This window comes from Dendrobates tinctorius, unplaced genomic scaffold (assembly GCF_039654945.1).
Source record: "Dendrobates tinctorius isolate UK_male_01 unplaced genomic scaffold, ASM3965494v1 ptg000235l, whole genome shotgun sequence".
Classification (NCBI taxonomy): Eukaryota; Metazoa; Chordata; class Amphibia; order Anura; family Dendrobatidae; genus Dendrobates; species Dendrobates tinctorius.
Genome location: NW_027361902.1, coordinates 2,797,553 through 2,822,286, shown reverse-complemented (window position 1 = coordinate 2,822,286; position 24,734 = coordinate 2,797,553). Strand labels below are relative to the sequence as shown.

Here is a 24,734-nt window from a genome sequence, read left to right as displayed (position 1 = left end):
CACACTGTGCAGATAACTGGGGCCACACACTGCAGATAAGTGAGGCCACTCACTGTGCACCCTCAGCTTATACACGAGTCAATACGTTTTCCCAGTTTTTTGTGGCAAAATTAGGGGGGTCGGCTTATACTCAGGTCGGCTTATACTCGAGTATATACGGTATCTAGTTGCATGGTGAGCACTTTGAACCCCCAAGTGCTTCACAAAAGTTTATAACGCAGTGCCGTGAAAATAAAAAATATTTATTTTCCTCGAAAAATTATTTTTTAGTGCGCAATTTTTTATTTTCACAAGGGTACCAGGAGAAACTGGACCCCAAAAGTTGTTGTCCAGTTTGTCCTGAGTACGCTGGTACCCCATATGTGAGTGGGGACCACTGTTTGGGCACACGTCGGGGCTCGGAAGGGAAGTAGTGACATTTTGAAATGCAGACTTTGATGGAAAGGTCTGCGGTCGTCTTTACGTTTGGAGAGTCCCTGATGTGCCTAAACAGTAGAAAGCCCCACAAGTGACCCCATTTTGGAAACTAGACCTTCCAAGGAACTTATCTAGATGCCTGGTGAGCACTTTGAACCCCCAAGTGCTTCACAGAAGTTTATAACGCAGAGACGTGAAAATAAAAAAATCATTTTTTTCCCACAAAAATAATTTTTTAGCTCCCAATTTTTTATTTTCCCAAGGGTAACAGAAGAAATTAGACCCCCAAATGTGTTGTGCAATTTTTCCTGAGTACGCTGATACCCCATATGTTGGGGTAAACCACTGTTTGGGCACACGTCGGGGCTTGGAAGGGAGGGAGCAACGTTTGACTTTTTGAACGCAAAATTGGCTGGAATCAATGGTTGCACCATGTCGCGTTTGGAGACCCCCTGATGTGTCTAAACAGTGGAAACCCCTCAATTCTAACTCCAACCCTAACCCCAACACACCCCCAACCCTATCCCTAACCCTAACCCTAATTCCAACCCTAACCCTAATTCCACCCCTAAACCTAGTTCTAACCCTAACCCTAATTCCAACCCTAACCCTAATTCCAACCCTAACCCTAATTCCAACCCTAACCCTATTTCCAACCCTAAGCCTAGCCCTAACCCTACTTCCAACCCTAACCCTAATGGAAAAATACAAATAATTTCTTTACTTTATCATTTGTTCCTGCCTATGGGGGTGATAAACGGGGGGAGTTTATTTACTTTTCATTCTATTTTAATCACTGTGAGAGTTTATCACAGTGATCAAAATGAATGAATGAATCTGCAGCCGGCGGGCGCACTGCGCATGCGCCCACCATTTTCCAAGATGGCGGCGCCCATGAAGCAGGACGGTGGGACACCGGGAGCCGGAGAGGAACATCGGAGGTACCGGGGGGGTGAGGGGGGGTTGGAAGGTGGGGGAGCAGAGAGAAGGGGGAGGGGAACAGATGATGACGGCGGCGGCACATTGCAGCCGTTAGTCGGTATCGGGGGCCGATCGGCCCCGTGAGTCGTGGGGGGGTCGGATCTGGGTCTCCAGCCATATCCGATGCTACTGCAGCATCGGCCATGGCTGGATTGCAATATTTCATCAATTTTCATTGATGAAATATTACTACTATCGCTATGATTGGCTGTTTCACTTTTAACAGCCAATCAGAGCGATCGTAGCCACGTGGGGGCGAAGCCACGCCCCCTGTGGTGAAGAACAAAGCCCCCTGTATCTGCGGGTCAGGTGACCTTTTAGTGACCCCGGTCACCCGACCTGCAGGGGGGCTTTAAAGTCATGACGCCACATAGGCGTCACTGGTCGGATTGGCACAGGTTTTCATGACGCCTATGTGGCGTCATTGGTCGTGAAGGGGTTAACGCCGTGGTGTCTGTTTTATATGTTATTGGTGCAGTTCTCTTTATTCCCTGTCTCACCTCCTGGGGAGGGGGGTGGGTGTTTAGCTCAGTGCTAAACAGGAGAAAGGGAGAGGTCGGGGACTTGGGCCTCACTACCATCAAGTGTACCCCCAAGTTAAGGAAAGTCAGGGCACCCCATTATCCTGAGGGGCAGTTCAGGGCCCAGGTTCCACGTCTCCTGTTTTCCCCCTACTGCCCCGTGACACTGAGTCCCTGGCGGCATAGTGTGTTGCTGATGGTAGCCTTTGTTATGGTGGTGCCAGCTCTACGCAGGTCATTCACTAGGTACCCCCATGTGGTTCTGGGAATTTTGCTCACTGTTCTTGTGATCATTTTGACCCCACGGGGTGAGATCTTGCGCGGAGCCTCAGATTGAGGGAGATTATCAGTGGTCTTGTATGTCTTCCATTTTCTTATTATTGCTCCAACAGTTGATTTCATCACACCAAGCAACTTGACTGTTGCAGATTCAGTCTTCCCAGCCCGATGCAGGGCTACAATTTTGTTTCTGGTCTTTGGTCTTCACCATAGTGGAGTTTGGAGTGTGACTGTTTGAGGTTGTGGACAGGTGTCTTTTATACTGATAAGTTCAAACAGGTGCCATTACTACAGATAATGAGGGGAGGACAGAAGAGCTTCTTAAATAAGAAGTTACAGGTCTGTGAGAGCCAAAAATCTTGCATGTTTTTAGGTGACCAAATACTTATTGTCACGCCAAGACAGGCGGAGAGAAGTTAGGGAATCCACTTGACCGCAGAGGACACTGTGGAAGCTGAACCCTAGGAACCAGCCAGACAAGGACGTCAGATGAATTTCAAGGCTTTATTTAGACTATTGAGCAGGAGACCCCACAAGGGAGGACCCCCTGGGCCGAAACACCGAATTTCCCCGAGGGAGCTCCGGCGAGTGAACCCCTTAACAGGGATTGACCCGGCACAACCAAGGAGGCTCAAGTGCAACAGCTCTAAGACTAGAGGGTCAGACCCAAGAGGAACAGTGTAACTGAGAGGAGGAGAGCGAGAGGTCCAGGGAACCGGAGAAGGTAAACCAGAAGGTCTGAAGGGTACCGTCAGAGTCTGGAGGTAGATGGTAAGTAGGCAGGGCACCGGTACTAGAGGAAAACACTGGGTATTAGTACAAGGCAATACAAGGCTAAACAAGCAGGCACTGGTCTGGGTCCTTAGAATGGCAACTATAACATGCACAAAGTTGCACAGGCACCTCCCAAAGGAAGTGAGGACCTTAAGTATAGGCAGGACTCTCAGCGATTGGCTGAGAGGTCATTACAGGAAAAGGGTGCACTGGCCCTTTAAATCATTTAACTTGCTCTCCCACAACCCAGAAGTGAGGAGGAGGAGGAGACACGTCGGGAAGACACCGCAGCCCGAGGGAACATCGGGGGGAGCGTGGACAGGGTAAGTAAGATTGCGGGGAACAGGGGAATGCCTGGGACCAGATAAGGCCCGATCTCCCAGTATCCTGGAGACGGGTCTCGCCGACCGGGTCATTACAGTACCCCCCCTTTTATGACCCCTCCTTTTCAAGCCAGCCAGGAATCTATGCATGAGATGAGAAGCATTAATATTCTCTCTCTGTTCCCAAGACCGCTCCTCCGGACCAAAACCCTTCCAGTCGACCAAAAACAGCATTTTGTTCCCTCTCCGGTTCACATCAAGCTTGGCCTTGACCTCGAAGATATCATCAACAGAGACTGGGGAAGGAAGAATACCAGGATCCCGGAAGTAGCATCCGAGGATGACAGATTTAAGGAGAGAGACATGAAAAGAGTTGTTGATCCACAAAGAGGGAGGCAACAGCCATACCGGTGCTACGGTGATCGTTTTAGATGGATCAATGATGTGGCGAGGTTCCTCATCTTGGTTGTCGGAGATAAAAGACCTGGATAAAGCATCAGCCTTAATGCTCTTTTCAGCTGGACGGAAGTGGAGATGGAAGTCGAACCGGGCGAAGAATAACGACCATCGAGCTTCACGCAGGTTAAGCCTCTGAGCCAACTGAAGGTAGGACAAGTTCTTATGATCGGAGTAGATAATAACCGGATGAACTGCATCCTCCAGAAGGTAACGCCATTCCTCCAAGACCAATTTGACGGCCAACAGCTCCCTGTCACCAATGGAGTAGTTGCGTTCATAGGGTGAGAACGCCTTGGAGAAGAACCTACAGGTCACCATCCTCCCGGAAGGAATTTTCTGCGCGAGTTCAGCTCTGGCTCCAGAAGAGGAAGCGTCCACCTCCAAGAAGAACTGCTTATTGACCATCGGAGAGCGGGAGCAGTAGAGAAGGCATGTTTGAGGGACAAGAAAGAAGACTCCGCTTCTGGAGGCCAATCCTTAGGATTGTATCCCTTTCGAGTCAGAGCGGTGAGAGGTTTGGTCAGATCCGAGAAGTGCGGGATAAACTGCCGGTAGTAGTTGGCGAATCCTAGGAATCGCGGAATAGCCTTGATTCCAACAGGACTTGGCCACTTGAGAACGGCAGACACCTTTTCAGGATCCATTTCGAGACCCGTGTCAGAGATGATGTAACCCAGGAAGGGCATAGAGCTCTGCTCAAAGAGGCACTTCTCAAATTTGGCATACACACAATTCTCTCTCAACCATTGGAGCACATGGCAGACATTTCTTCTATGAGTAGGAAGGTCCGGAGAAAACCCCATGATATCATCCAGATATACAACTACACAGATGTAGAGAAGGTCACAGAAGATGTCATTGACGAATTCCTGAAATACCGCTGGCGCGTTACTTAGCCCGAAAGGCATTACCCGGTATTCGTAGTGACCGTCACAAGTGTTGAAGGCGGTTTTCCACTTGTCTCCGGCACGAATCCTAACGACATTGTAGGCTCCATGGATGTACAATTTGGTGAAGATCCTGGATCCACGAAGGCGATCGAAGAGCTTTGGAATAAGAGGCAGAAGATACTTATTCTTCACCGTGATAACATTGAGACCTCGATAGTCGATGCATGGACGCAAAGACCTGTCCTTATTTTTCACAAAGAAGAACCCCACATCAGCTGGGGAGGAGGATTTCTGGATGAACCCCCGAGCCAGGTTTTCTTTAATGTAGTCGGACAGAGCTTGGGTCTCTACAGGCGACAGAGGGTAAATCCGGCCTCTGGGGGAGTAGAACTTGGAATGAGATCAATAGGGCTGTGTGAGAATCATGTGGGAATAGTGGATGAGGGCAGGTATATCTCGCCCAGATTCCTTTCCTATGTGGCCTAGTCTGGTCAGTATCGCACCTGCTTGCTAATGAATAATGGGAGGTGGATATAAAAGGATGCAAGGTGGTTGTGTGAGTGTCTCAGCCTGGGAACACAGAGAGCCTGTCTGTGTGAGAGACACACGTGAGTGGAAGCAGTGCCCACTGCAACTGTGGTTTGGCTGGACGGGAGAAGCCCGCCAGATGGTAGTTAGGTTGTCCATTGTTTAGTTAGTGCCGGACAGGCAAGGATTTGTTTTATGTTTTATTTCCTTTTGCATTGCTTTCACCGTTAATAAACCTGACCCAGTGTCAGTTACACCCAAATCCCAGCTCTGCGCCTGAGTTTCATGCTAAATGCACGTGACCTTTGACCCCAGCAAAGGCGATCCCGGAGTGTTTTATCACATTGTAGTGGAGAACGCGGGCATCACGTTGCAAGCATGAGCATCGAGGACGTGGTGAAAGCGCTGGTACAGTCCACCGCCGTCCAGCAAGAAGCTAATCGGGTGATGATGGCCCAGCTGAAGGAGTTGGTGGACATGACAGTTACCGATCGTTCGCTTCTCCAGCAGGTGGCGCAGCGCTTGGCAAGCTTACCTGAGGTTAACCTGGAAGCCGAGTCGAGAGTGATTCACGTGAGTCGGTACTGGCAGAAGATGACGACAGAAGATGACGTCGAGGCATACCTGACTACGTTTGAACGGACGGCGTTGCGAGAAAAATGGCCGAAGGCAAGATGGGCCGGCCTGATTGCCCCGTTTCTTTCCGGTGAGGTCCAAAAGGCTTATTATGACTTAGAGCCTGAAGCTGCGCAGGACTTTGACAAACTGAAAGCCGAGATCTTGGCCCGGCTGGGAGTGACGACCGCTGTCCGTGCACAGAGAGTGCATCAATGGACTTATCAGCCGGATAACCACCGCGGTCACAGATGTTCGACCTGATCCACGTGACGAAGAAGTGGCTACAACCCGAGGTGCTGACAGCGCCAGAGATAATCCAGAGAGTCGTCATGGACAAGTACCTGAGAGCTCTACCGCCAGCCCTGAGGAAGTGGGTAAGCCATGGAAATCCTACGACGGCAGATCAACTGGTGGATCTGGTTGAACGTTACTCCGTGGCGGAAGGACTCCGAGACGACCCTACCCCACCTCGTTCTTCATTATCTCCACGTGGAACCGGTAAAACTGTTCCAGGGAGTAGGGGAGATGGAAAAATCCCTAAGACAGTGGGGGAGGAAAACGGGACTGCCCGCACTGCGAGGCCGAGAGTAACGAACTATGGTCTAAGCAAGGGGCCCGTTAGGTGTTTCCGCTGCCAAGAGATGGGACATATTGCTGCGAAATGTCCGGTCACTACTGAACCCATGCAGTGCGACGTCACAGACTCTAAAAACCGCATGTCTATGGTTGCACGGGTAGTGAGTGTGAATGCCGGTCAAAAGGATGTGAAAAAACACTTGTGTGATTTAACTGTTGATGGCAAAAATGTGGTGGCATTGTTAGACTCGGGAAGTGTGGTGACTCTGGTGAAGGCCAGTCTGGTGTCAGCCCCGACTGGACCATCAGACAAACTTTCTGTAACGTGTGTGCATGGAGACACCTGTTCGTACCTCACCACGGTCATATGCATTACAACTTCCTATGGGTCTGTGCAACATAATGTGGGACTCGTCCCGGCGTTATTGCATGATGTTAACCTGGGCCGGGATTTTCCCCACTTCTGGCAATTGTGGGACAATCAGTTGATGCCTTTGGGTAATAGTGTACATGATTCTTCTCCCAGGGCGCGTGTGGGTCCCGAACCCCGGGAAGAGGTCTCCCCGGAAGACTCGGGGGAAGAGTCTGCAGGAAATGACCTGCAGTTCTCGTTTTCAGTCATGGCGGGTGATACGGAGGAGACCGGGGAAGAGGAGGAGGCCGACAGCCGTCCACCTCCCCGTTTGCCGGATTTAGAAGTTCAGAAAGATGACTTCCAAAGCGAGCAAATAAAGGATCCTACCCTTTCTCAGGCTAGGACAAATGTAAAAGTGATAAATGGGGTACCCGTAGAACCTGGCTCTAGGCTGGCATATCCTTACATGGTTATGGAGAATGATTTACTCTATCAGATAGAGAAAAAGGGGGAAGATACGGTGCAACTATTAGTCGTGCCAAAACCCTACCGGCGGCAGGTGCTGGACCTGGCCCACGGACATGTGATGGGAGGTCACCTGGGAGTCCAGAAAACCACCGAAAGGATATTACACTGTTTTGTTTGGCCAGGCATGCATCACGATATTCGAGTATATTGTGAGTCTTGTCCTGACTGCCAAGCCTCTGCACCTAAGCCCCGTTTCTGTAGCCCTTTGGTACCCCTACCTATTATTGAAGTCCCGTTTGAGAGGATTGGGATGGATTTAGTTGGGCCCCTTCCACGGTCTGCACGTGGACACCAACATATCCTGGTCATCTTGGATTATGCCACTCGTTACACGGAGGCCATCCCTTTGCGTAACACGGCCACCAAGATGATTGCCGAGGAACTGGTGCATGTGTTTAGTCGGGTCGGAATACCAAAACAGATACTCACCGACCAGAGGACCCCCTTTATGTCCAGGATAATGAAGGAGCTCTGCCGATTGTTACAAATCGAACCGTTACGCACATCCGTGTATCACCCTCAAACAGACGGGTTGGTTGAACGGTTCAATAAAACTCTGAAGCAGATGCTGAGAAAGGTGATAGACAAGGATGGGAAGAACTGGGACTATTTACTTCCGTATTTGCTTTTTGCCATCAGGGAAGTACCCCAGTCTTCCACGGGATTCTCGCCTTTCGAGTTATTGTACGCCCGACGTCCTCGCGGACTGTTAGACGTTGCAAAAGATACCTGGGAGGGTCAGGTCACTCCGTTTAAAACAGTGATAGATCACGTCACACAAATGCAGTACCGTATTGCGGCTGTTATGCCTATCGTCAAAGAACACATGATACAGGCTCAAGGAGCCCAAAAAAGAATCTATGATGGGGCGCCAAGATCCGTACGTTTGCACCCGGAGATAGGGTGTTGATCCTGGTCCCCACGGTGGACAGTAAGTTCCTGGCAAAGTGGCAGGGCCCCTTTGAGATCAAGGAAAGAGTTGATGAAGTAAACTACAAAGTATACCAGGCAGGTAAACGGAAACCTGAACAGGTTTATCATGTAAATCTGATAAAACCCTGGAAAGATCGGTCTGCCTTATCCGCGGAACTGGCCCGCCCAGTCTGCTCGCATACCGTACCGGAGGTATGGGTTGCAGAGACTCTCTCGGAGCGGCAAAAGACTGAGGTCAGGCAGTTTCTACTTCACAACCAAAAGTTTTTCTCAGAAAAACCCGGGCAGACTACGCTAATAAAACATGACATCTTAACGGAACCTGGTGTCACAGTTCACGTAAAGCCCTACCGAATCCCGGAAGCGCGCTGTGAAGCCGTTTCCCGAGAAGTGAAGGCAATGTTAGAGTTAGGTGTCATTGAGGAATCGCACAGTGCTTGGTCCAGCCCGATTGTGCTAATTCCTAAACCGGACGGCACCATCCGGTTCTGCAATGACTTCAGGAAACTGAATGCGGTTTCAAAATTTGATGCCTATCCTATGCCCCGGGTCGACGAGTTAATAGATCGGTTAGGAAAAGCCGGGTATATTACGACCCTAGACCTAACAAAGGGGTATTGGCAGATCCCTCTGGTGGAGGCTGCCAGAGAAAAGACAGCATTTGCTACCCCAGAAGGTCTATTTCAGTATGTGTATATGCCGTTTGGACTGCACAGGGCACCGGCGACCTTCCAGAGACTGATGGATCGAGTCTTGAGGCCGCATAGGCAGTACGCTTCGGCCTATTTGGATGACATTGTCATTTACAGCTTGGACTGGGAGACTCATCTCCAGAAAGTACAAGCTGTGATTGACGACCTGTGGGAGGCAGGTCTAACCGCGAACCCCAAGAAATGTCACATCGGGCTAGAAGAAGCCCGGTATTTGGGGTATGTAATTGGGAGGGGTGTTGTTAAACCCCAGGTTGATAAGATTCAGGCGGTTCAAGACTGGCCACAACCTGTCAACAAGAAGCAGGTGCAAGCCTTCCTGGGGATCGCCGGTTATTATCGCCGGTTCATACCCAATTTTGCAGCCATCGCTACCCCCCTGACGGATCTTACAAAAGGGAAAGACTCCGTCATGATTAAATGGAGTTTAGCGGCTGAAGAAGCCTTCCATAGCCTAAAACGGGCACTTTGCTCTCAGCCCGTACTGGTGACTCCGGACTTCCGCAGTGAGTTTGTGGTACAAACGGATGCCTCTGATACCTGTATCGGGGCCGTACTCTCACAAGTGAGGGACGGAGTGGAACACCCAGTCCTCTATCTCAGCAGGAAGCTGAATAAACACGAGCAAAGGTATGCAGTCGTAGAAAAAGAGTGCCTCGCCATTAAGTGGGCTCTAGAGGCCCTCAAATATTACCTGGTGGGCCGAAAGTTCAGGCTGATCACTGACCATGCCCCTCTCAAGTGGATGCACTTGAACAAGGAACGGAATAGCCGGGTGACCCGGTGGTTCCTTGCCCTGCAGGCCTACACTTTTACGGTGGAGCACCGCCCAGGGGTACAGATAGGAAATGCAGATGCCCTGTCCCGAGTGCACTGTTTGGCGGGTGTCATTGCTCGACCGGAGTGGTCTGAGCAGAAGGGGGGGATATGTGAGAATCATGTGGGAATAGTGGATAAGGGCAGGTATATCTCGCCCAGATACCTTTCCTATGTGGCCTAGTCTGGTCAGTATCGCACCTGCTTGCTAATGAATAATGGGAGGTGGATATAAAAGGATGCAAGGCGGTTGTCTGAGTGTCTCAGCCTGGGAACACAGAGAGCCTGTCTGTGTGAAAGACACACGTGAGTGGAAGCAGTGCCCACTGCAACTGTGGTTTGGCTGGACGGGAGAAGCCCGCCAGATGGTAGTTAGGTTGTACCTTGTTTAGTTAGTGCCGGACAGGCAAGGATTTGTTTTATGTTTTATTTCCTTTTGCATTGCTTTCACCGTTAATAAACCTGACCCAGTGTCAGTTATACCCGGACCCCGGCTGTGCACCTGAGTTTCATGCTGAATGCACGTGACCTTTGACCCCAGCAAAGGCGATCCCGGAGTGTTTTATCACAGCTGTCATACAACCTGTGTGGCGGTAGAGTCTCTGCCTCGCGTTTGTCGAACACATCCGCAAAGGACCAGTAGGCCGATGGTAGGACTGAAGGAGGTTACGGAGTGTGACCTGGTTACACAGGTGTGAGACAGTGACGATGACACGACTGACACCAACACAGGACGTCTCCTGTTCACCAATCCAGGAATAGTTCATGGGTACAAAGCCAAGGAACACCTAAAAGAAACGGGGGAGAAAAGTTTGGTAGTACATAGAAGGCGATCTTCTCTTTATGGAGAGCCAAAATCTGAAGTTCCACCTCCTTTGTGATGCCTAGGATGGAATCTTGCAGGGGTCTTCCATCCACGGAGGTGATGAGACGAGGATGCTGCAATGGAACAACAGGAATCCCAAACTCATAAACCAAAGCTTGCTGCACAAAGTTACCTGCTGAACCGGAATCCAAGTACGCCGTCTCAGAAAATCGCCCGCCACTAACCGACACCTGTATAGACACAGTAAGAGGTAGAGAGGATTCACTCTCACCCAGGAAGGCCTCTCTATCAAGACCTAGGCGGAGAAGTTTTCCGGCCTCTTGGGACATAGGCGGCGAAAATGGGTAGCTCTCCCACAATATAGACACAGCCTCCTGGCAAACCTTTCCTCACATTCTCGCACACCTAACTTGATACGGTCGACCTCCATAGGCTCAGGAACTGAGGTTGGAGCTGGATCAGACGAGATGAGGGGTTTTTGGAAAGATGGAGCTAAACGGGAAAATCGCCTCTCATGGGCTTTTTCCTTTGTCCATTCCTGAAGGCAGAGATCGATTTGGATGGCGAGAGAGATGAAGTCATCCAGGGTATCGGTAGATCCCAAACCGCCAATTCATCCTTAAGTCTACTGGATAACCCACATTGGAAGACTCCAATGGACCACTGTACCTCAGAAGCCAGAGTACGGAACTGGATGGCATACTGACCGATCGAGAGAGAACCTTGTAGGTTGAAGAGAGCTTCCACTTGTCCTAGCTTGTCAAAGATCTTGTGGAAGGTGTCCAGGAAATTTTGGAGATAGGACACAATAGGATCGTTCCGCTTCAATAAGGGATTAAACCATGCTAAGGCTTCTTCCTCTATGTGGGAGGCAAAGAATGTAATTTAGTTTCGTCCGTCGGATACTGATGGGGTAACAACCAAAAATTCAGCAGACACTGGTTAAAAAAACGCCTGCACTACTTGGGATCTTCAGAGTACCGAGTGGGTTTGCAGAGATGAGAAGTGCCATATGCTGCGGCAACCCCCGGATCGAGCACTGGTACTGGTACAGGAGGACAAGCGGTCGCCATTTGCATGCTGGTTAAGCGTTCATCCACAGAAGTCATGTAATTCAACATCCAAGTTTGCATCTCACGTTGACGGTCATGTTCCTGATAAAAATCTACAAGTTGTGTAGCTTTGGTGGGTTCAGCAACCTGAAGAGAACTGAGATGGGCATCCAGGGTCTGCATGAAAGGCACCAGTTGGTCCTTACTTTGTGGAAGACCTGCTGTTTCCCTTTGGGTGGAGAATCGGTATCAGCGGGATCCATGACCTGGGCAAAATCTGTCACGCCAAGACAGGCGGAGCGAGGTAAGTGAATCCACTTGACCCCAGAGGACACTAGGAACAAGCCGGATAAGGACATCAGATGAATTGCAAGGCTTTATTTAGACTCTTAAACAGGAGACCTCACAAGGGAGAACCCCCTGGGCTGAAACACCGAATTCCCCCGAGGGAGCTCCGGCAAGCGAACCCCTTATCAGGGATTGACCTGGCACAACCAAGGAGCCTCAAGTGCAACAGCTCCAAGACCAGAGGGTCAGACCCAAGAGGAACAGTGTAACTGAGGGGAGGAGAGCGAGAGGTCCAGGGAACCGGAGAAGGTGAACCAGAAGGTCCGGAGGGTACTGTCAGAGTCCGCAGGTAGATGGTAGGTAGGCAGGGCACCGGTACTAGAGGAAAACACTGGGTATTAGTACAAGGCAAGACAAGGCTAAACAAGCAGGCGCTGGTGTGGGACCCGAGAACGGCAACTTAGAACAATGCACAAAGTTGCACAGGCACCTCCCAAAGGAAGTGAGGACCTTAAGTATAGGCAGGCCTCTCAGCGATTGGCTGAGAGGTTATTACAGGAAAAGGGTGCTGTCTCGCTCGCACCCTGACTGGTGGGCGTGAGCCAGGGGGTTGTGGCCCCCTGTGCCACAAACCAGACTATTCTGGAAGGGGCGTGACTAGGACAGCTGCCTCGGTTTTCGCTGGAGACTCTGATGGTGAGATCAGGCTTGTGCGGCAGGCAGCTGCCAGGTGCCACTCCAGGGTGGGGTCTGGTTGTGGCTGCTGATCCCACTTGGGGAGACAGTGGCACGGCTAAGACACTGGCAGATGGACACGGCAGAGACGCAGGGCAGGCTGGCACGGCAGAGACACAGAGCAGGCTGGCACGGCTGAGACACAGGGCAAGCTGGCACGGCTGAGACACAGGGCAGGTTGGCACGGCTGAGACACAGGGCAGGCTGGCACGGCTGAGACACAGGGCAGGCTGGCACGGCTGAGATACAGGGCAGGCAGGTATGGTGTATCAATCAATCAATCAAATTTATTATCGCCAAGTACATATTACATATATACAAGGAATTCTTTGTGGCAAAGAGGCAACATAATGAGAGAACAGGTAGAGACCTGCTCATTCAGTGGGTGCTGGTACTGGAACAGACAGGAGGGAGTGGAGTATGATGGAACAGGTTTGGACCTGTTCACACAGGAGGAGCAGGTACGAGTACAGACAGGAAAGAGTGAAGAATGACGAAACAGGTTTGGACCTGTTCACACAGGAGGAGCAGGTATAGATACAGGCAGGAAGGAGTGGACAGCAGACAGAAATCACAGCATGGCCTGGAGCAGTGAGAAAGTTGGTGAGTGGGGGATGGGAGGCCATGCAGCGATGCCATTGTCGGGGTCGTAAACGACAATAAATCCTTATTCACCAGTCATTCCAAATCATTGTGCGAGCGCAAAACATCTGGTACCAATTAAGAATGACTCAGACACGCAGCTGATTCAGTCTTAGCTGATGTCCCGCATCCACACCTGTCAGGAGCAGTACAACAACTGGCTTTATTTACAAATACACAATACTATATTGAGTGTTAGGGGAAGGCGTGCACTAGGCGGGGTTTATGCAGTATACATCTAGTGTCCAGTCTCTCTCTGATTCGTCAAAAAGTCTCCTGATGGTTACTTCTTCTTCACATTCCTGAGTTATCTTTTTTTAGGAGAAATGAAACTTAACTTAACTCTTTAGACACTGAATTTAAGTGAAAGTGAACACTGGCAGCCATCTTTAATACAGTTACATTTGCATTAGCAAGCAATTAGGAAAAACTTATTGTTTCACAGTATAAAAGTATAAAAGTTATATAAGAAAATATATTTTCACCTTGACACCATCAGGGTTGTTACAGTACCCGCCCCCCCTTTACAGCCCCTCTTCTTCAAGCCTGCCAGAGTAACTTGTAGAAAGATAGGTGGAAACCCATAGTCAGAGCAATCACAACATTCCTCGGGTAGGAAGAGGTATGTGTGACATTAGGGATCTCAGATTGCCAAGTCTCTTTGTGTCCAGCAAGGTCAACTTCCCACACTGAAGATACAAGGGCCAGGACTTCTTTCATCTGGTTGACAGAAAGCAGGGACTTGGAAGCTTCTGTTTTGACCTTAACATCAACCGGCCCCCTGGAAACTGAAGACACCTTCACTGGACCAACTTCTGCCCGTTATTCCAAGAAAATTGGACCTCCTCCTTTGGATCAGAGGGAAGCACGTCCGCCTCGGCATCTTCAAGAGCCGGCCAAATGGAAGCCGAGGGTACCCGTTCAGGATTCATCCTTTGCCCGTTATCTAGAGAAAACTGGATCTCTCCCACCGGGTTGGTGAAAAAGAGGGACACATAAGCCTCTGTTCCAACCTCTTCATCCACCTGCCACATGGAATCCGAAGGCATCTTTACAGCAAGCATCTTCTTCCCATGGTCCAGAAAAAACTTTCAAAACTTTCAAGTGACAGGGATGTTCCTGGGAACTGGTCACAGGTAAAGTCACAGGAGGTGTGTGGAAAGGGCGCCACCGCTCCCATTTCTTCAGTGGCACCAGCACACCATGACTTAATAACCAGCAGATCTGGTGGAGAAGGTGACAACACAGTAGACAGACCTTGCATTATTGGAACAAGAGACCTCTGATGTTTAGGTAGTTCCAGATGTAGCACCATGCTTGGTCTTCCGCCAGGACTGGGCAGTAGAATATCCGGCTCAGAATGACCGATGGGCAAACTAGTCAGAGAGTGGAAAATAAACTTCTCTGTGTATAACACTCTGACTAGTAGCTGTAGTTGTCCCTTCAACATTGGACTGTTCATAAGTAGGGCTCGGCCATCACCAAACACCCTCACTGGATTCTCGAGCTGTGGAACAGGAACCACACACAGACTCCGTCTCTCCGTCTGGCTTGCAGCTTGAATACATCTGCAGGTCCGAAGCTCCCACAAGGCACCGGAACAGTCACAGACTTTATTGGAGGGGAAGTACTCTAACCAAGGGCAGTCTCTCCTACTGGCCCAAGGTTCTAGAGCCTTAGATCCTTTGGACAGAGGAGGTCCGGGTGTTCCTCACAACCGCACCAATATAGCACATGCCCTTCTTACGACTGGTCTTAGACTGGTGTCTCGCCAGCACACTCTTGTCAGTTTTCTTTGGTTCTACTAGAGTAGCTGCTTTAACAAGGAGAGGAGCAAGAGGGTTTCGGATGGTCGAGGTCTGATGTGGCGATTTCCTCACTGGTTTCGTCCATCTGGAGCGCCTCTAGGATCTGGAAAGGGAAGACTTGGTAGGCGTAGCTGGACTGGGTACATCAAAGGCTTTATGGAAGGCCACCAGGAAGGCCTCAAAGTCCGAAATGATAGGAGGGGAGTGACCCATATCAGAGCATCTTCGGCTAGGTAGGAAATGATGTATCCCACCTTGAACCAGTCAGGGGGGAAACAGGCTGCATTCCCCTAGATGTAGTGTAAGCACTGTTCCAGGAACCCTTTGCACTCTTTAGGGTTACCATAGAACATAGGCGGGTCTGCTGAGTTGAGCCTTTCAAAAGCCAGGAGTTGATCATAGATAGCTTTAGAGATTATGATGGAGTCTGGAGTATCCTCAATTTGAACTACCCTGGGTGGAACAAATTCTTCCGGTTGCTCATACAGGTAGAGAAAAAGTTCAGCATGCTGTGCGAGCTGAAGGACATGGGATACAGCAGAGACCATGGCCTGCGCAAACAGTCACGCTCGTGCCCTGACTGGTGGGCGTGAGCCAAGGGGTTGTGGCCCCTCTGTGCCACAAACCAGACTACCCTGAAAGGGGCGTGATTAGGACAGCTGCCTTGGATTTCGCTGGAGCCTCTGATGGTGAGGTCAGGCTTGTGCAGCATGCAGCTGCCAGGTGCCACTCCAGGGTGGTGTCTGGTTGTGGCTGCTGATCCCACTTGGGGAGACGGTGGAATGGCTAAGACACTGGCAAATGGGCACGGCTGAGACACTGGCAGGTCTGACACGGCAGAGACACAGGGCAGGTTGGCACGGCAGAGACACAGGGCAGGCTGGCATGGCTGAGACACAGCAGGCTGGCATGACTGAGACACAGCAGGCTGGCACAGCTGAGACACAGGGCAGGCTGACACAGCAGAGATACATGGCAGGCTGGCACGGCTGAGACACAGGGCAGGTTGGCACAGCTGAGACACAGGGCAGGCTGGCACAGCTGAGACACAGGGCAGGCTGGCACAGCTGAGACACAGGGCAGGCTGGCACGGCTGAGACACAGGGCAGGCTGGCACGGCTGAGACACAGGGCAGGCTGGCATGGCTGAGACACAGGGCAGGCTGGCATGGCTGAGACACAGGGCAGGCTGGCACGGCTGAGACACAGGGCAGGCTGGCACAGCTGAGACACAGGGCAGGCTGGCACAGCTGAGACACAGGGCAGGCTGGCACGGCTGAGACACAGGGCAGGCTGGCACAGCTGAGATACATGGCAGGCTGGCACGGCTGAGACACAGGGCAGGCTGGCACGGCTGAGACACAGGGCAGGCTGAGACACAGGGCAGGCTGGCACAGCTCAGACACAAGGCAGGCTGGCACAGCTGAGACAAAGGGCAGGCTGGCATGGCTGAGACACAGGGCAGGCTAGTACGGCTGAGACACAGGGCAGGCTGGCACGGCTGAGACACAGGGCAGGCTGAGACACAGGGCAGGCTGGCACAGCTCAGACACAAGGCAGGCTGGCACAGCTGAGACAAAGGGCAGGCTGGCATGGCTGAGACACAGGGCAGGCTAGTACGGCTGAGACACAGGGCAGGCTGGCACGGCTGAGACACAGGGCAATCAGGTACGGCTGAGACACAGGGCAGGCAGGTGTTGTATGAGAGAACAGGTAGAGACCTGTTCACACAGCGGGTGCTGGTAATGGAACAGACAGGAGGGAGTGGAGTATGAAGGAACAGGTTTGGACCTGTTCACACAGGAGGAGCAGGTACGAGTACAGACAGGAAAGAGTGAAGAATGACGAAACAGGTTTGGACCTGCTCACACAGGAGGAGCAGGTATAGATACAGGCAGGAAGGAGTGGAGAATGAAGGAACAGGTTTGGACCTGTTCACACAAAAGGAGAACCGCAAGACTGCAGGGAAGAGCTGGAGAGCAGCAAGAGGTTCTGCAGCAGCAGAACCAGAACCGCAAGAGTGCGGAGCGCAAAAGAGTACAGAGCAGGAAGAGTCGCCAGAGAATGGAGCTCAGGCAGAGCCGCAAGAGTGCGGAGTGCAGGCAGAGCGCTGCGAGAGTGCGAAGTACAGGCAGAGCGCCGCAAGGGTGCGGAGTACAGGCAGAGCGCTGCAAGAGTGCGGAACACAAGCAGACAGGGAGGACACGAGGAAAAACACAGCAGGGAAAGAAGCAAAAGACAAGGAGACTGACAGACAGAAGTAGAACAGAGTTCAGACAGGGTAACAGTACGAAACAAGGTACAGGGCCAAGGACACAGGGACCAGAGTATACACAGATACAAAGCAAGGCTAGGAGCAACAGCACAGGGACCAGGAAATACTGCCTCCTGGAGGGAAGCAGGTCAGGTACAAGACAAAGCTAGGACAGAGACACAGAGATCAGGAAATACAGGGCAGACAGAGAAGTACTAGGAAAGGTACAGAGACACAGAGATTAGCAATCAAGCTTCCATAGAAGGCAAGACATAGGACAGGGCCTGGCTTAACACATTGCACAGGCAGAGTCCATTGGGAGCAGCTGCCCTAAATACTAGAGGGCTTTTGGTAATTGGCCAGGGACACATCAGACAGGTGCACACTGATTCCATAAGAACCAGAGAGTTCTGGCGCCGCCTCCCTATACACACAGCCAGGAAATATGCACAGAGCAGAGAGGAGACAAGAGGCACAGAACATGGAGCTGGCAGCAGACAGAAATCACAGCATGGCCTGGAGCAGTGAGAAAGTTGGTGAGTGGGGGATGGGAGGCCATGCAGCGATGCCAGCAGGGTTGTTACAGGTGCACTGGCCCTTTAAATCATTTGACAGCGGTGCCATGCTTGCTCCCCGGCAACCCGGAAGTGAGGAGGCGGAGGAGATACGTTGGGAAGACGCCACAGCCCGAGGGAACATCTCAGGAGTTTGGACAGGGTAAGATTGCGGGGAACAGGGGAATGCCTACGTCCAGCCAAGGCCCAATTTCCCAGTATCCTAGAGATGGGTCCCGCCGACTGGGTTGTTACATTTATTTTCCACCATAATTGGCAAAATAAATCTTGCCACATCAGACAAGGTGATTTTCTGGATTTGTTTTCTCAGTTTGTCTCCCATAGTTGTGGTCTACCTATGATGTCAATTACAGGCCTCTCTCATCTTTTTACGTAGGAGAACTTGGACAATTGGTGGCTGACTAAATACTTTTTTCCCCACTGTACTCAATAGAGGAGTTGCAATGTAAATATTCCATCGCCATATTCTCTTCTTTCCAATACTTGCAGGGTAAACGTTATTTAACAAAAATACTAGCACATCTTCCTGAGCACGAGTGGAGACCATGCCTGCTTAGATGGTTCACTAAATGTAATTCTTCATCTGGCCAAATAACCGCTAATTACAAATTCATCCATGTAGCCCTGGATTATGAGCAATCCCAATTTTCGCTAACAAAATGGCAGATCGAGGACTCCAGCTTGTTCTGCAACACCATCCTGAAAGCTCTAGATCAAGTCTATAAATTCTTCCCTTCAGCTCGTTTCCTAAAAATGAGACTGAAAATTTGCCACAGATCCTACCTAACTCCACAAAAAGGTCATAGAATGGGGCTGCACACAACCTCCAAATGTTTCAGATGCCACTCCCCAGAGGCCAACTTATCCCATTGCCCGTGGGCATGCCCGGTCATCAGACCACTTTGGGAGAGAATACAATTTACCATCACACATCTGACAAATTTTGTTCCTGACAAACCTCTATGGGTCATTTTTGGATATTTAAAACCAGAGAAATACACCTGCTCTCCAGGGACCCGAAAACTATTACATTTTGTGGCGGCGGCAGGTACTATGGCCATCTTGCAGACATGGATCCACAACCATTCCTCTCCTTTCAAAAATTTTCTAGAAAAATTATCGTTTTTGCTTCAGATGATTGGAGTGAGGCCCCCTTGCATAAAGAGGGAAGGGTGCAGTCCTTTTTTGAAACTTGTGAAAGGTTCATCTCTCTGCTTCCACAACACATTGGGATCACATTAAAATCTGATTTCAACCAATAGTCTGGTATCAAGAGCAGCTACTATTAGGAGAGACACCTATATAGTGATATCTCTGGGAGAAGCGCTACATGGAGACATTTCTGGCTGTTGGGGGTCTACTCCGGTGTCGTTGGATCCTGAGCCTAAAGTTAAACACCTATGTTGGGTGTCTGATTTGTAAAGAATGTACCTGGTTCTGACACACAACCCCCCCCCTTTCCCGTTTTTTTGCTTTGGCCTATCTCCCTTTGAACCAATGCAATTTCTGGAATAGTTGTTTTGATATATACCGTATATAGCTCAGATAATATTTGCACTGATAAATGTAAGAAATTTTTTTTCTATTCAATAAAAAGAAGGTTTAAAAAAAAAAAAAAAAAAAGTATTTCCATCGATTTTTTCTGGCTAACACGGCACCACAATATAATTTGTTATTGTACATCATGCTTTTACCTTCCAAGTAAACTGAATGCAACATACAAACACCAGATAGCCAACTAAATGCAGAGCGGCAGCCGATTATACTGGTCATTGGGGCCAAAATGAGTGAGCTGGAACATTAAGGGTTAGATTGTTCTGTGTTATGCTTCAACCATATTTCCATGAGAGATTCACCATCTACAGAATAAAATTATGCTTTATGCGGTTTCTTCTAGTTGAGACTGTTGGGGGCTCGTCGTGATCACTGTCTGCACACAGAGTGGGTAATGCGTGCAAGTTCACCACTTACCTTTCTTTGGATTGGCTGCTGCCTTGGAATCCGGGACAGCCTGGTTTTCTACAAGAGAAAAAATAGTCTCCTTAGAGTCACTCATGTAGCCAACTGTGATCTGCTCATTAATCAGCCATGAGGTACATAAACCTGCCTGTAGATATTGCCTAACACCTCACCACAGAAGCAGAGGCATGGAGAACGTCTAAGCGGTACGCTGATGGATTCCTGACACCACAATACAGAGGAGAAGGTCTACAGGGAGAAGCTGGTGTGTTCCTGACACCACACCATATACGGAAAAAGGGTCATGGGAAACATTTACAGGGTGAGCTGATGTGTTTGTGGCACCACACCACAGAGGCAGAGTCATGAGGAACATCTAAGGGGGAAGCTGATGGATTCCTAATGCCACACCACAGAGGCACAATCAAGGAGAAGGTCTACAGGAAGATGTTGATGTGTTCCTGATACCACAAGATATGCGGAAGAAGGGTCATGGAAACATTTACAGGGTGAGCTGATGTGTTTGTGGCACCATACCACAGAGGCAGAATCACGGGGAACATCTACAGGGGAAGTTGGTGGGTTCTTGACACAACACCACAGAGGGAGAGTCATGAGCAACTTCTACGGTGCCAGCTAACGATTTTTTAACACCACTCCAGAGTGACAGAGTAAGGCTACTTTCACACATCCAGCTTTTTGGATCCGGCGGTGCGCGGCAAAAATGTCCCAAACCGGATTCGGCGATATGTGGTTCTTTTTTTTTTGGTCCGGCTTTTTCCCAATCGGGATATATTTGTCAGGAATACCGCACTGTACTCGCTCACTGAGCCAGTGCGCGTATCCTGAGTGTCAGGATCCTGTCAGCGCCGGCGTGCAGCCTCCGCTGAGCAGGGACTCACCCGCAATGTAGGGGTACCGGGGTCAGGTACAGCCAGAAAGAACCGATGCACAGGACCTGTGGATGCTGAAGTTTAGCAAACAGACACGGGACCTACGGTCATGTGACGGCAAGGGGGCGGGGCTTAGCGTCCTGCTTAGTGAGATGGAAAGACACTATACAGAATTACTCAGAGTCAGGCAAAACGGGGTTCATACACAGAGATAGCCGTAACGTACCAAGGATGAGACAGAGCAGATAGTCAGGGCCAAGCAGCAGTCAAAACCAAACAGACATGGAAGGTACCAAGCAGAATCCAAAGCAATATCCAGAGAACAGACCGAGTCATACACAGATTATCAAGCAACCAGAACACAGCACAAACACACTCAGGGGTCACCACACTATGCCAAGGGCAAGAGTATAACTGACAGGGATGGAAGCGTCCTGAGGCTATAAGAAGCCTCCCCCAGAACCAGGGAGAGGCCACAATCATAGCCCCAGGTGTGCAGGTAAGCCTGTACCGGGATCACAACCTTTAACCCCAGAAATGCCATCAGCACTGGTTCCAGACATTAACCCCACATGTGCGAGTCAAACCCGCACTGAGATCATGACAGTAACCCCTTCTCGACGGGGGGCCTCTGGACCCCCAGGCTTGCCCGGGTACTTAGCATGGAAAGCCCGCACCAGGCGATCAGCATGCATCAACCGGGCCGGTACCCAGGACCTGTCTTCCGGTCCATACCCCTTCCAATGAACCAGGTACTGTACCGACCGCCTCTACGATATGACCAACCTCGTACTCCACCTGCCCCTCGACCAAAACAGGAGAAGCAGCAGACTCGGAGTCTCCCCAGACTGCTTCAAAAGGTTTCAGTAGAGATTTGTGGAAGATGTTAGGGATCTTGAAAGAGGGTGGAAGGCACAGCCTATACGCCACTGGAATGATTTTTTCCACAATCTTGTATGGGCCAATGAATTTGGGCCCCAACTTGGCTGAAGGAACCTTCAACTTAATGTTTCGAGTGGAGAGCCAAACCTTGTCTCCAACCTGAAACGTGGGCCCTGGTGTTCGTTTCCTGTCCGCGAAAAACTTATACCTGCCCTGAGACCTAGATAAACTCTGCTGAACTTCTGCCCGCGTATTCTGTAATCGCTGAACAGAGCCCTCAGCCCCGGGACACCCCGAGTCCAGACGAGGAAACTCACCAAAATGAGGACTGAACCCATAATTGATCAAAAAAGGAGTCATACCTGTGGATTGACTCACCCGACTATTGAAGGCAAATTCAGCCAACGGCAGTGCATCGCACCAGTCATTCTGTCTAGCAGAGGTTAGACACCTGAGGATCTGTTCCAGGGACTGGTTAGTGCGCTCCGTCTGACCATTGCTCTCAGGATGGTATGCAGACGAAAAGGACAGAGACATCCCTAATTTTTTGCAGAAAGCACGCCAAAACTTAGCCACAAACTGCACACCACGATCAGACACCACATTCAGGGGTACCCCATGCAACCGGATCACATGCTGCACAAACAACCTGGACGTCTCAGCTGACGGTATTGCGGACAGGGGTACAAAATGAGCCTGCTTAGAAAACCTGTCCACCACTACCCATACCACTGTATTACCCTTAGATGGAGGGAGATTGGTAACAAAATCCATGGATAAGTGAGTCCATGGTCTTTCGGGCACTGCCAAGGGCATCAGCTCCCCTGCCGGCCAGCTATGAGAGCTTTTAGAACGAGCGCAGACCCCACAACCAGCAATGAATTTTTTTTATGTCCGAACCAAGGGTAGGCCACCAAAAGATCCTAGCCACCGCCAGACGTGTGGCTGAAATACCAGGGTGAGCACTCAGCTTGGATTCATGGAACTCCTGCAAGAGTTTCAGGCGAAGTTGCTCTGGGACAAACAACTTCCCCTCCGGCTTGGCCGCCGGGGCCCGCGACTGGGCCCCCTGAATCTCCTGTTCCAATTCAGATGAGACCTCTGCTATCACAACCCCAGGGTGAAGAATAGAGGACGGTGGCTCAGGGGGCGACACCGGCTGAAAACTGCGCGATAAGGCGTCAGCCTTGACATTCTTAGACCGTGGACGAAATGTAATCGTAAACTGAAAACGGGAAAAAAAAGTGACCAACGGGCCTGTCTGGGCGTTAGTCTTTTAGCAGACTCAATGTATGACAAATTTTTGTGATCCGTGATCACCGTAACCGGGTGACTGGCCCCCTCCAAAAAGTGCCTCCATTCTTCAAACGCCAATTTGACTGCAAGAAGCTCTCTATTGCCTACATCGTAATTTCTTTCCGCAGCAGAGAACTTCTTGGAAAAGAAAGCACATGGCCTGAGGTTGGTTAGAGCGGCAGGCCCTTGGGACAACACTGCCCCCACCCCCACCTCAGAGGCATCCACTTCCACGACGAATGGTTTGGACGGATCTGGCTGTACTAACACAGGAGCAGACATAAAGCTTCTTTTCAGGGTCGCAAAGGCCTCTTTTGCGAGCGAGGACCAGTTTCTCACATCCGCACCTTTACAAGTAAGATCTGTGAGTGGTTTGACCACCTGTGAAAACCCCCGAATAAATTTGCGGTAATAATTGGCGAACCCCAAGAAGCACTGAAGACCCTTAAGGTCTTGGGGTTGCACCCAATCCGCAATGGTCTGCACCTTCTTGGGGTCCATGCGAAAACCCTCACAGGACACAATTAATCCCAAAAAAGACAATTCTTGAACAAAAAACACACATTTCTCCAATTTGGCATACAGATGATTTTCCCTCAGTCTTTGGAGAACGGTTCGTACATGATTCAGATGAGATTGACTGTCGTGTGAGTATATCAGAATATCGTCTAAGTAAATGACAAAACGACCAATAAGATCCGAGAATACCACGTTGATGAAATTCTGAAATAAATATGGCTGGGGCATTGGTAAGACCAAATGGCATGACTAAATTTTCAAACAGTCCCTCGGTCGTGAGGAACGCGGTTTTCCATTCATCCCCCTTCAGGACCCTTATCAAATTATATGTCCCCCGAAAATCCAGTTTGGAGAACCATTTTCCCACTGAAAGTTGGTTACACAAATCGGGAATCAATGGAATGGGGTACGTATTTCGTACAGTAATCTTGTTCAGCTCACGAAAATCGAGGCAGGGACGTAAACCACCATCTTTTTTCTTAACAAAAAAAAACCCTGCTACCACAGGTGAGACTGAGGGACGTATGTGTCCTTTGCGAAGACTCTCAGCAATGAAATCTTTCATGGCCAAGCGCTCAGGGCCAGATAAATTAAACAGATGGGCTTTAGGCAATTTAGCCCCCGGGACTAACTTGATAGCGCAGTCAAAGGGTCTATGTGGCGGCAACGTCTCGGCATCGCTTTCAGAGAACACATCTTCGAATTCTTTCAGGTACTCCGGAATACCTTCCAGCTCAACAGATGACATAGATACAGATTTAACAGGTTCAACCAATAGTGCAGACTTCTCACATAACATCGAATCATTAAACCCCCACTGAACAATCTCCCCCGTTTTCCAGTTAATAACTGGGTTATGGCGTTGTAACAAGGGCATGCCCAACACCAATCCTGCTGGTAGATTGTCCAGAACCAAACAACTTAATTTTTCCACATGGGTAGCGCCCACTTTGAGTGAAAACAAGTCAGACATAAAGAAAATTCCCTCTTTAGTGAGGGGAGAGGAGTCAATGGCCACCACTTTGATCGGAACCTTAAGTCTAACTGTCCCTATCTTACAGCGTGCGACCAATTGGGAGTCAATGAGATTGATGGATGATCTGCAGTCCACGAAAGCTGTAGAGGGAAAACAACAATCGTCCACTAACAGTTCCACATGAAGCAACACCTTAGAAAACGAGGAAAAGGGTACCTGAGGGTCTGAGTAGTCTCCCCGCTGACTACCCAGACCTAGTCGTTTCCCGTCGACCGGGTTGAGGATGGACAATCAGGACACTCCCTTTTCCAATGTCCCGTTT

At 50.1% G+C, this 24,734-nt stretch overlaps 1 protein-coding gene across 1 annotated transcript in view; it reads right to left on the bottom strand.

Moving 5' to 3' along the window:
* The window catches only part of WDR97 (WD repeat domain 97), an 850,927-nt gene that overhangs the window by 316,616 nt on the left and 509,577 nt on the right, over nt 1-24,734 (bottom strand). Inside the window, exon 14 of the mRNA XM_073556560.1 lies at nt 19,859-19,906. Within this exon, the coding sequence (XP_073412661.1) occupies nt 19,859-19,906 (48 nt within the window). The remainder of the gene's footprint in view (nt 1-19,858; nt 19,907-24,734) is intronic.